The sequence below is a fragment of the Ctenopharyngodon idella genome, chromosome 3, assembly GCF_019924925.1.
Source record: "Ctenopharyngodon idella isolate HZGC_01 chromosome 3, HZGC01, whole genome shotgun sequence".
NCBI lineage: Eukaryota > Metazoa > Chordata > Actinopteri > Cypriniformes > Xenocyprididae > Ctenopharyngodon > Ctenopharyngodon idella.
In genome coordinates this window covers 20,162,759-20,175,790 of record NC_067222.1, presented here as the reverse complement: position 1 = coordinate 20,175,790, position 13,032 = coordinate 20,162,759, and the positions used below count along the sequence as shown (strand labels likewise).

Here is a 13,032-nt window from a genome sequence, read left to right as displayed (position 1 = left end):
TTACTGGTTACCTACTGAAAATCTACTTTTATATCTGTATGTTTTTAGTTTTTGCTCCCATTGCTTTTCATTAGTCTGTCGTGAACAGACGATGACTGCTATTTTGAAATCAGGTTCTGAGAATGAATGTTCTAAAAATGAAAGACTGTCTGAATTTGGAATGTTTACCAAACAAATAAGATTCTAAGTTAGGATATTTCTGTAATATGGCTCCAAATGTTGACAGAGGAATTCAGTTACCTCGATTTTCCTTTCTCAGTGTTAATGCGAACAAAATAACAAACAAAGCTGGTTAAATAAAACATTTTAAGCTTACTAATTCTTTACTTTTTTAAAATACCACTTTTTTTTATAACATGGATATACACAACATTCAAAAGAGAGGGAGAGAGAGAAATTGTTTTTTATTCAGCATGGGTGCATTAAATTGTTCAAAAGTGACAGTAAAGACATTTATAATGTTACAGAAATGCTGTTCTTTTGAACTTTCTATTCATTAAAGAATCCTGGAGGGGAAAAAACATCACAGTTTTCACTGCAATACAACTGTTTTCAACATTGATAATGATAAACAATGTTTCTTGAGAACCTGAAGGATCATGTGACACTGAAAACTGGAGTAATGATGCTGAAAATTCAGCTTTGTCATCACAGGAATAAATGACATTTTTAATATATATTAAAATAGAAAACAGTTATTTTAAGTAAGCAATAAGGTACGAGAGGCTGTGCTGTATCGTGAATATCGTGCCTGCAATCCCTTCAGCCGTGACTTATTAACGATACAGCACTAGCCTCGAGTACCTTATTGCTTTTATAAAATGGTTACCACACAATACAAATATTAAAGCCAAAAATATGTATCAATGCAACTTTCATGAAGTAAACTTTCACTAAAAGCCTTCCTTCCGCCGGAAAAAATAGTCCCTGCCCGTGAACAGCAACAGAAGTTACATTATTACGCCATTAGATGGCGGCAAAGACTGTCTTTATGAGTGTGTCAGTCAGTAGCGAAGACTTTTATATTGAAAAGACTGAGTTGTTTTGAAAACGTAACAAGACGCAACTGACAAATGCTTTGACTAGCGCTGTCAGTGACGGGAAAACCCCTTAAATGTTAAAAGGACAAGATAACACATCGGACATTTAAACAGATTTTTTATCATGAACATAGGACTGACCTGAAGGAAAATGCTAAATCTGAATGCAGGTAATAAACTAGCTCACTCGATCTCTTTCTCACAATATTCTTCTACATAATACAGTAAGCTTCAATGAACAATATCTATTGAAAACATAGTTTACGTTGCTAAGAGTGGTTGCTAAGGGTGTTGTGCAGTGATACACTGAATGCAACCTTGGTGAACAAAAGAGACTTCTTACAAAAACAAAAAATTTATTTATTTAAATGGATCTAGTTTATAATCATAATCCTCAACACCTATCCTTCATCTGATCATCAAATATAGACAAACAAGTGTTTACTGTACTGGCACTATTGTATAGTCATTTTATTAGAGGTTACAAGATTGAGTTGATGTGTCTTAAAAATATTTATGCATACAAGCATGTTGGCTCTGGGCTGATATTCCTGATTTTTGACTGAGACAACCTCAAAAAAGCTATATGGTATGGAAGCCTGTTTTTGTCTCAGTGTCATTAAAAAAAAAAAGCAAAAAAAAACAACATACTTTTTGTGACATAAAGAGAGATAAAGTAATTTGTCTTTTTATTTTTTACTCTCGGGTATAAAAATAGCTTCCATAATATGGGTAGACTACATCACAGACTAATATTGTGACTAGTCCTATATTTACATGCCAACCTAACATCATCTGTCAAATTACTGCAAAATATATGAGAAATTCATAAGACAACATTTCTGAGTAGTCATACAGAAGTATATTCATATATATAAAACGTATTTATTATGTACAAAAACTTTGTTACAATCAATTGTAGATATCTACCAGTAATACAGTCTCATTTGTGTCACGTACGCAAGGTTTTCGATGTTTAAAAAACCTTTTTTTGAACAAGGTTTAATGTGCAGAGACCGTAAAACATTTATAGTCTGAATTCCCTGAAAAGTGTAAAGCACAAGGGACTGTGGAGCTGTGCAATGTTCCAAACAGCCCAACAATGGTTCAACAATGGCGCAAAAATTGTACTTCAACTTTAGTTTGGAAGACTGTAAATGTGAAAATCTGTGTATAGCTCTGCGAGATCTCTCCCACAGACGCATTTGGAATTTCACGAATAACGCCTTAATACTATTTTCAGTACATGATTAAAGAGTTCTTCAGTAAAATCAATCATGTTTCTGATTGTTCTATTTAAGGCACTACAGTACAAATCATCATGAGGTATGAAACAGCAGAGTTAATTCACCTCAACAGGTGGCATAAAATGTCTTTCATAGTCCGAGACACACTGCTGGTCCCACCACTCTTCACCACTGCTGCCGTCATCCTCCTCTTCATCAGTATCAACCATCTCACTGTACTCTTTTTTCCAGCTGTCCTGCTTTGAAATGTTTCCTCTGTTTGATTCCTCAGAGTCTTCTAACCACTTCTCCGTACCTTCATTTGTTTTGCCCAGTCCATTTGGCACCTGAAAATGTTTGGGTTTCACATCAATTAAAATCTTCTCCAGCTCAATCTCTGAGGGAGGGGAAGGTGTGTCGGGATGCAGGTTCTCCACAATCTCCAGCTCAGAGATCTTCACAGTCAATTCTGTTGGAGAAGAGAGCCATGGCCACGTGTGCTGGAAGAAAAACAAACAACAAATATTTTACCATTTTTATATGTGTGACAGTCTCTTTCATATAGCTTTATAAAACTTAATAGATTCTCACCTGAAAGTTCACATGTTTAAATGATTTACTGTTTAATGGATCTGGGATCTTCTGAGAACAGTAACGTAACCTGTAACAAGACAGTAGATATTCATTTACCAGTGTGTCTAATTTGCCAGTTATGGGGCCTGATATAGTTCTTTTCGTATTCTTCGCTTAGGGGTAAAAAGAAGTTATACTGTTTTTACACCGGTATACTGTTAGCAAATATCCTGACACAACCTATGCTGCTGAGAGTGCCGTTTAAATGAATATGTAAATATGTGTTGCGTGCTTTTCTCTCAATATCAAAATAAACAACAAAATGACAGTGATGAGAAAACACTAGTTAAAGGGATAGTTCACCCAAAAATAAAAATGATCCCATGATTTACTCACCCTCAAGCCATCCTAGGTGTATATGACTATCTTCTTTCAGACGAACACAATCGGAGGTATATTTAAAAATATCCTGGCTCTTCCAAGATTTATAATGGTAGTGAACAGGGGACATGTTTTGAAGCCCAAGTCGACTTGCGCCACAAGAGTAACCCCTGATGCGATGTAGGAGTATCCAATGTAGGAGTAAGCTTATACGCCTCTCGCGATTTAAACAAATAGGGCTGTGCAACAAACTCAAGCTCCTTTTCTCTTGTATCACGAAAAGGATTTAAAATTTCTTGTTTTAGACCTCTAATTTATGACCGGTGTTTTGTTTTCCTCTATCCTTTGCGCTTCTGCGTTCGTCGTTGCGTCATGCGTTGGATCAGAGGTTACTCTTCCGCCACAAATCGATGCGTGCGGCCGTCTGCCGGAAACTCATTATTATAGTTAATAAAGTTTTAAATATGGATATTTTTCTTACAAAAATGCATCGCTTCGCTTCAGAAGACCTTTATTAACCCCCTGGAGCTGTCTGGATTATTTTTATGATAAATGGATGCACTTTTTGGGCGGCTTCAAAACACGTCCCCTGTTTAATACCATTATAAAGCTTTGAAGAGCCAGGATATTTTTAAATTTCCGATTGTGTTTGTCTGAAAGAAGATAGTCATATACACCTAGGATGGCTTGACGGTGAGTAAATCATGGAATAATTTTAATTTTTGAGTGAACTATCCCTTTAAGAAAGCATCTGATCATAGTGATGTGGGTATGTTTACATGAGCTCTGCAATTCGGCACTCCAGTAAAGTCAAGTCACGTTTATTTATATAGCACTTTATACAATAGATAGCTTTAAACCAAGCAGCTTTACAGTATTAAACATGAAAAAAATGTGTCAGAGTCTCTTTCATTACAACTTCAATTTCTACTGTAAAGCAAAGAAGGTGGAGCCACAAAGCGACACCCACCTATAATCACCACGGACCAATGATAGTATGAAGGAGTTTAGCAGCCGGAGCAAAATTTGCATGGAGTAAATTATCTCTTTTTTTATTTTCACAAAACTGTATGCAAGACAATAAATGTGCATACAATGCCAATGCTAAATAATAGAGTGATATAATGGAAAGCAGAGGATAACTTTTTATCTGATATTTGAATGCAATTGATTGGAATGTAATTCGCAACAGGGCCAGAAGTATGTGGATACCCTAACCTGCTCGTTTAGCATTTACCATGTCACTGCATGGTGTAGAAGATTATGATAAAGGTCAAGATTTATCCTCACAGAAATGACTAGACTAGTCAAGCTCACTATTTAGAAGCGGATGTCCAGATACTTCTGGCCATATAGTGTATGATGGAATTATAATGAAAGGTAATACTCACAATAGGAAGATAAAAGCAAAAACTAACATCAATGGTATGAATACAGCCAACAGTATTGAGGTAACAAAACCTAGGAGATGAGATGACAGAAAAAAAAAGAAAAAAAAAAGACTACATGAAGCTGAATTTTTAAACTACATACTGTATGCAAAAAGGACCTCTTAGTATTTTGGATGATGCATGCATGCAATGTAAATCCCAAAGGAAGGAAGAAAGAAACAGCTTGTTTTGCTCGTTCTTACGGTTTTCATTAGTGGTGGAAAAAGTGGTGACGCTCCTCTTGCCTTCACCAGCAGTGCTCACAGCGCTCACCCAGGCCTGGTACTGCCGGCACGGCTGCAGGTCTGACAGCTGCATGCTGGTCTTGTCACTGCTTACATTAGACTCTGTTAAACAGGCCAGAGGACAGAGAAATACTCTACTGTTAAAGTCTGGGGTGGAAACAATCTCTTCTGCTCACCAAGGCGGCATTTATTTGGTACAAAATACAGTAATACAGTAATGTTAAGTATTATTACAATTTAAAATAACTCTTTCCTATTGTAATACATATTAAAATATAAATTATTCCTGTGATGCAATACTGAATTTTCAGCATCATTACTCCAGTGTTCAGTGTCATATGATCCTTCGGAATATGATGATTTCCTGCTCAAGAAACATTTCTTATTATCATCAATGTTGAAAACATTTGTGCTGCTTAATATTTTTGTGGAGACTATGAAACATTTTATTCCAGGATTCTTTGATGAATAGAAAGTTCAAAAGAACATAATTTATTTGAAAAATAAATCTTTTTGTAATATAAATGTCTGTATGGTCACTTTTGATCCAATTTAACGTGTCTTAAAAAAAAAAAAAAAAAAAAAAAAAAAAAAAAAAAAAAATTTACACTGACCCCAGGGTCTACAACATAACAAAAGAAATAAGCATTACTTTCTAAAGCCCAGGACACACCAAGCCAATGTCAAAGAACTAGTGGCGATGAAAGCTGACTGTGTTGTCGTCTCTCGTCGGCTGCATCTCGGCAAAAACATCTGTGCTTGAACACACCAAAAGGACTAAAGATAACTGTCAACTAGCATGTGTTTCTAAGAAAATAACTGTCTATATCAACAGGTATTAAGTCTATTTTCGTCATTCAAAAAGGGAAACCGAAACTAGGACTGTAGACATACAAACTGAAAACAAAGAAGAGCTCACTTTCGCTTACCATTTTGAATATCAATCATGCGGATCACTTTCTTCATTGCATGTATTATGAAAATATTTGAATGCTCAGGTAAGACGTAAAAATTATAACAGCCCTCTGTCTTTATTTCTTTGCTCGCTTTCATTACTACACTGACTCGATCGCTAAGCTGAACAGTCAATCAGAGTTCTCTCTCTCACCAACAACACCGACACCGATTTAACATGCTGAATCGGGCAAAAAACAAAAAACAAAAAACAGACAAAGTCTGACTAGAGCCAATGGTGTGGAACACACTGAAAAAAAACTAAGCACACCAACGCTCAAAAACGGCCCAACATTGTTAGACGGCTGACCATCGGCTTAGTGTGTCTAGTCCTTAAGACTCACATTAAAGGAGAGATCATGGGTTACCTGTCTCATCGATGCCCACCAAGTAATGCAGGATGACACCTTTGCTCTCATGCACAGGGATGGGGCTCCACATCAGAATGACAGAAGAGTGAGAGATGCTCTTCACATGGAATTGTGGGACTTCAGGAGGAACTGGGCAGGGAGATGAAGAGATGATACCAATATGAAGGCTAGATGACTAGAAAATCTGATTACAGGATCTTGCATTTACTAACCAAGTACTTTGTGCCCTAAAATGGCCACAACTAGCTCAAAGTGAGAAAATGTTTAATGAATGGAATGGTGAATGGTAAGTGAATGGTAATGTTGCACTTAAGGTGATGATACGCAGGGCAACTTTTTGAGCAATGTTGCCATCAACGGGCAACCTGGTGAGACACAGGGCAACCAATTAGGGCAACGGACAGTTCTCAATGGGAAGATGCCCAAGCAACGTTGCTCAGCAACATTGCTCAAAAAGTTGACCCGTGTATCATCACCTTTAGGGTTGTCAAAAGTGCCGACTTCAGTACCGAGTCAGTACTGAAATTATGATATCAGCATTTCCCTCTAGCATTTTGAGCGCTGTTGAGCGGATTCTTAAACACCTCTGATTGGCCATCATGTTCACGTGCTCAACAGTTATGTCTGTGATTGGCTACAATGATCAACGCATCAAAAACATGTTGTAAATAGACGCTCATCGCTGAGCACTTACACATACACAGGAGAACATTTTAAAGCAGGCGTCTATCAGCGGATCCCTAATATATCCGCTGATGGACGGATCCACTGATAAACGCCTGCTTTCAACCGCTTGGTAGCTTCATATTTTTAAAATTTCAGTACCAACTTAGTACCAAAGTCGGTACTTTTGACAAAGTACTTTTAGTTGCACTATACAAGCTAATTATTGAAAATGCAATATACTTTGACAATGGATGTGTTTTTTATCAAATAAACTGTCAATTGGGGTGTACGTTTGTAATTAACTGTAATATCAATGTTATTTTTCCAGAAATTTGGCTATCTGTTGTGTTGGCCAATTTGCAATTAAAATGGAAAAGCCAGATTTTACTTGATATCTTTTGGACTTTGGTCTGTTGACAATGAAATAAACAAAGGTGCAGTCAGTAATTTAAGGGATGTCATACTTCCTTGAAGTGTGTATGCAATTGCTGACTTGAGGAAAGTGCTGTGGTTGTTGAAGACAGCAAACAGTGACACATTATATGCTGTGTAGTTCCTGAAGTCACCTGTGGATGGAGACAAATGCAAAATCACTGTCAGGGTCAGAAGAAATAACAGCTTTCTCTCTTTTTCACACAATCACACGCACGTACACACATGCACACGTATGTTTCACTATATTAGTGAGGACACTGCATTGACCAAACGTGTGCAAAACACTAGATTTGAATAAAAACATGTTTTTGCCAATTTTTTGGCCCTTAACCTGTACACACATACTCACAAACCCACCTGTGATTGTGACTGATCTCTTTGTTCTGTTCACTCTGACCCAGTTCAGGCATGGATGGTGAGGTACTACAGACACGTACTGTACCACATACTCCAGGACGCTCTCAGTGAACTGTGGGTGTACATGCCATGAGACCTGCAGTGTCTGATTCTCACCTATTGCACTCAGATTCACCTCAGGTGCCGTCTGTCCTGCAGAGCATAAATATGATATAAATATAATTATACACTACCATTCAAAAGTTTGGGATTGGTAAAACTTTTAGTTTTAGCTTTTTTGTTGTTGTTTAAAGAAGTCTCTTACAGAAATACAGAAAAAAAAAACAGTAAAATTGTGAAATATTATTGCAATTTAAAATAACTTTTTCCTATTTTAATGTTTTAAAATATATTTTCCTGTGATGGTAAAGCTGTATATTCAGCATCATTACTCCAGTCTTCAGTGTCACATGATCCTTCAGAAATTATTCTAATATGATGATTTGATGATCAAGAAACATTTCCTATTATTATCAATGTTGAAAACAGTTGTGCTGCTTAATATTTTTGTGGATACAGGATTCTTTGTAAAATAAAAAGTTAAAAAGAACAGCATTTACTTGAATCAGAAATCTTATAAATATTATAAATGTCTTTACTGTCACATTTGATCAATTAAATGCACCCTTCCTGAATAAAAGTGTTAATTTCTTTCAAAAACATCTTACTAAGCCCAAATCTTTGAAAGGTAGTGTAAGTGTATATTGCATTATTTTATAAAAATTGAAATATAATTAAAAATATGAATGTAGTTGACAAAATGAGAGATAATGGCAAATGACTAATAATTCAAATTAAATATCAAATATAAACTTCAAATCTAAAACATAACTTTTAATCAAAATTTTGAATTGACATACCCCTCAAAGGAAACGGCATGAATGTGGGGTCGGACATGCCCATTGAGGTGTTGGCTGACACAAAAACCCTAACTCCCATAACACCCATCTTGACAGTGAACTGTCTGAGCTGCAGGCAGTACTGCTTGTGGCGATGCTGACTTCCTGTGTCTCTCCGCTGCCTGGTAACCCGCTTGATCTCAGTGCCATTTTTAAGCTTCAGAGTCACAATATAGCTGCTAATTTCTCCTCTAGCCTGAGACAGGGGCATTTCCTAAGAGACAGGAAATAACATTATACAGTCAAATTTTTACAGATCATTCATGATGTAATGAATCGTGACTGAGCCACTGAACAAGAACCAGTTAAAACGAAGTATTCTGGGAGTATAGCCTACTTTCCAATAGATGTTACAAGAAGAGTTGTCAGAATTAGAGGCACAATCACTCCAAACATCCAGCTGTCCAACCGGTGCTGAAACGACAGAATATTACAGACAGAGTCATCATCATTGATTATCTTATATATTAGATTTAGAATGGAATACTAGCATCTGCAAACAGCATACTGTGCAGTATGTACTGTATACCATAACATTAAAAAAAACTCAAAAACAATTCAAAGTAGTAGTATGCAGTATGCTATATTGTATGCATGACCTAATTTCATGATATATATATATATATATATCTCATTAGAACAAGATACAAGTAACCATCTTAACATAGATGTGAGAACAGAACAGGATAAATACATACTACACATACAAACACACAGACTCAGACAGACAGACACAGACAGACACAGACACAGACACAGACACCATTCTAAAGTCTGGGGTAAGTATGATTTTTCAAAATAAATTAACACTATTATTCAGCAACGGCACATTAATTTGATTAAAAGTGACAGTAAAGACATTTATAATGTTACAAAAGATTTTGGTTTCAAATAAGTCAATAAGAACTGTTTTTTGTTCACCAAATCAGCATTATTACAGTGATTTTCAGCTTCATCGTCACAGAAATAAATTACATTTTTAAAATATTATTCAAATAGAAAACAGTCATTTTAAATTGTAATAATATTTCACAATATTTCTGTTTTTACAGTATTTTTGATCAAATAAATGTTTGACCACAATGACTTCTTTAAAAAAGATTTTAAAAATCTTTGCAACCACAAACTTTGAACAGTAGTGAGGAGTCAGAGTGGATGCTGAACCGAATTTAAAACCGAATTGTGGGGGTATTTAGTACTCTTAAAAAGAGACTGACAACTGTATTCTGCTGCTGTGAGAATCTGAATCAAGATCATCCTCAATAAAACAGTAAATGAACAATAAACAAGTGCATTAATATCCTAAATGAATGCATTGAGGTGTCTTTCTCTGACCTGCAGGGGGCGTTCTGACTGAATAAACTGAACTCCATTCACTCATGACTTTCTCTTCATATCCACAGTGGCAGCGAACACGAAAACTGTATAGTGTGAATGGCTGGGAATCCTCCAACGGAAACGTGGACTGGAAATTATCCTCCTGCACAATAAAAATTCAACATCTTAATAAGAACATAAATTATTAAAATAATTAGTAATAATTTAATTCACTTTAATGGTGTTCTCAATGATTTTGGGTGTACTAAATCTTACAACTAGTATTGACAAATCCCTGACACTATAAAAATTATTCAGTTATCATTAACACTTTATTTCAACGGTCCACTTTAGACATTCAACTAACTACATGTCAACTAGCAGTCATTAGAGTATTAGTAGTCTACTTAATATCTGCTAACACTTTATTTTTAACAGTCCTAACAGTCTACTAATACTCTAATGAGAGTTAGTTGACATGCAGATTCAACTCCATTGAATTTAACACTTGACCCATTAACACAAACACTTATTATTTTACTCTATTTCTATTAAAAAACCTTGCTAGGTGTACTGTGCTAGACTAACTGGGACTAGTCACAGCACTTAGATCCTATTGTTGGTCTGATTGCTTCTATTGTTCTCCTCATTTGTAAGTCGCTTTGGATAAAAGCGTCTGCTAAATGAATAAATGGAAATTAATGAGAGTTAGTTGACAGGTAGTTGCAAAGTAAGTAAACGTAATAGTCAGTAAACTAAATTGGACTATTGAAATAAACTGTAACCCATTTATCTTTTATTGTATCCTTACGGTCAAACACAAGAATAAATTTACATTAAAGAAGCAAACAAAGTGAAAAAATGTAACTAGTAGACACAAAACACAAAGCAGTAGTGTTTCTCCTAGGCCTGGTTTAAAAACTAAATTTTCTCTTTTACTGAGATTTGTATTTTAATAATCCAATATGGATTGTTAAAAACCAAAGATCCATCTTTTGAACTACATCTTTACCCAAAAATAAAAATTCTGTCATTAATTACATGCTCGTTCCAAAACCATAAAACCTTCGTTCATCTTCGGATCTTTTTGATGAAATCTGAAAGCTTTCTGTCCCTCCACTGACAGTCTGTGAAACTACGCTTCATAAAGAGATTGTAAAACACTGAGTGGTTTAGTCCAAATTTTCTGGACTCAATCGCTTTTTATGATGAACAGATTTAATTTAGGCTTTTACTCACATATAAACATTGATCAGCCAACATAAACAAAAGCTCAACTGAACCTGCTTGACACACAAGAACAAACTTCTTGCGGAAGCTCAAACGTGCTGCGTAACACGAGACTGAATCTCATTGGTTCTCAAACATCAAGCAAACATGCATGGGCTTCCGTTTACCACAACTGATGTGCGAGTTGATGAATGTTTACATGTGAATATAAGCCTAAATTCAATCAGTTCATCATATAAAGCGATCGTGTCTCTTCAGAAAGTTTGGACTAATCCAGTCAATTCATACGGATTAGTTTTATGATCTCTTTATGAACTTTTTGAAACATCAAAGTAGTACAGTAGTTGCGTAGCTGTCAATGGAAAGACAGACATCTCTCAGATTTCATCAAAAATATCTTAATTTGTGTTCCAAAAATGAACGAAAACCTTACAGGATTGGGATGACATGAGGGTGGGTAACTAATGACAGAATTTTTATTTTTTTCAGGTGAACTAACCCTTTAAACTTTACTTTTTTTTTTAGCACACTTCTGATTCTGCAGATGGATGGATTTTCTTCTGAACTAACTCACTATGGAAACTCAGTTTACAAAAACACTTAAATGCCAGAGCTGCACCCATGAAGCCACAGTGACACCAAGCTTAGAGGAAAATGTTGAAATATTCTTCTGAAATATTCGAATAAGGATTTTGTGAATCAGAGCTGAATCAACTGAAATTGGATTTTCCCTTCTTTCTCTCACCTGAATCCAGTCCAGCGGGTGATGGGTGGTGTGTGCACGGTACTGTACTTGACAACTCTTGTCTAAGGGTTCCACAGTGTCACAGTCCATGTTCCAGTCGATCACCAGCGGCATGAAGGTGTGGGTAATATTGTTGGGGGGTCCTGGACGTACTAGAAAAAAAAACAACAACAAAAAAAACAAAAAACAGAAAAGATTTGAAAAGCATTTAAAAGAGTTATTTTTCTAAATAATTACACTTTTTTTTCCATTTTTGCTTTTTTGCCTGTAAATTTCGTTAACATGAGCTACACTACCATTCAAAAGCTTGGGCTTTGGTAAGATTTGTTTTGTTTATGATCAATAAAGGCTGCATTTATGACTACATCTACACTAACCCGGATACATTTGAAAACAAATCTTTTTCTATACATTTTGGCCTTACGTCCACACTGAGACAATTTTTTTTTTGCCCTGCGAAAACAGAGCTTTCTGAAGACGCTCTCCCAAGTGGATAACTTTGAAAATACCATTTTCGTGTTGTAGTGTGAACTATGAAAAGGAGGTATTTGAAAACAATGACATGTTTAGTCATGTGACACATATTGTACTGATATTAATTTTCATAGTGTTCTTAAAATGTTACTTTGTACAATCTTCGTTCTTCATATTGTATTCCTGCAAAGATAGAAGACAAAATGCACCCGCTATTGCTTTTCTGTGTCAAAACACAAGGAATGATGATTGAATGCGACCTGGACACACTATAGTGGTAAGAGATTTTGCTAATCGTGACTGATCGTGTCAGAAGAATAGCCTGAGAACTTTATTTATTGTCTGGTCCCTCTGTATCATTTCAGTGAGCTTTTTATTACAAAGTTTTTTTAACGTTAGTTAAAACACCATTTTAAACTACAGTACAGTAAAACTACAGTAAAACAGTAATATTTTATACTATTATTACACTTTAAAATAACTTTTTTAATTCTATGATGGCAAAACATCATTACTCTAGTCTTCAGTGTCACACAATCCTTCAGAAATCATTCTAATATTCTGATTTGCTGCTCAAGAAACATTTATTATTATCATTAATGATGAAAATGGTTGTGCTGAGCTCTTTAAAAAAACAACAACTATCTTAC

General features: G+C 35.5%; 1 protein-coding gene across 1 annotated transcript in view; it reads right to left on the bottom strand.

Moving 5' to 3' along the window:
* Positions 1-387: 387 nt before the first annotated feature.
* Positions 388-13,032, bottom strand: part of il12rb2l (interleukin 12 receptor, beta 2a, like) — a 15,657-nt gene continuing 3,012 nt past the window's right edge. The window contains exons 5-15 of the mRNA XM_051884756.1: positions 11,909-12,060; positions 9,952-10,096; positions 8,954-9,030; positions 8,578-8,830; positions 7,679-7,870; positions 7,351-7,452; positions 6,218-6,349; positions 4,854-4,997; positions 4,612-4,681; positions 2,858-2,927; positions 388-2,766 (exon numbers count right to left, since the gene is read on the bottom strand). Of these exons, the coding sequence (XP_051740716.1) occupies positions 2,383-2,766; positions 2,858-2,927; positions 4,612-4,681; positions 4,854-4,997; positions 6,218-6,349; positions 7,351-7,452; positions 7,679-7,870; positions 8,578-8,830; positions 8,954-9,030; positions 9,952-10,096; positions 11,909-12,060 (1,721 nt within the window). The 3' untranslated portion in view covers positions 388-2,382. The remainder of the gene's footprint in view (positions 2,767-2,857; positions 2,928-4,611; positions 4,682-4,853; positions 4,998-6,217; positions 6,350-7,350; positions 7,453-7,678; positions 7,871-8,577; positions 8,831-8,953; positions 9,031-9,951; positions 10,097-11,908; positions 12,061-13,032) is intronic.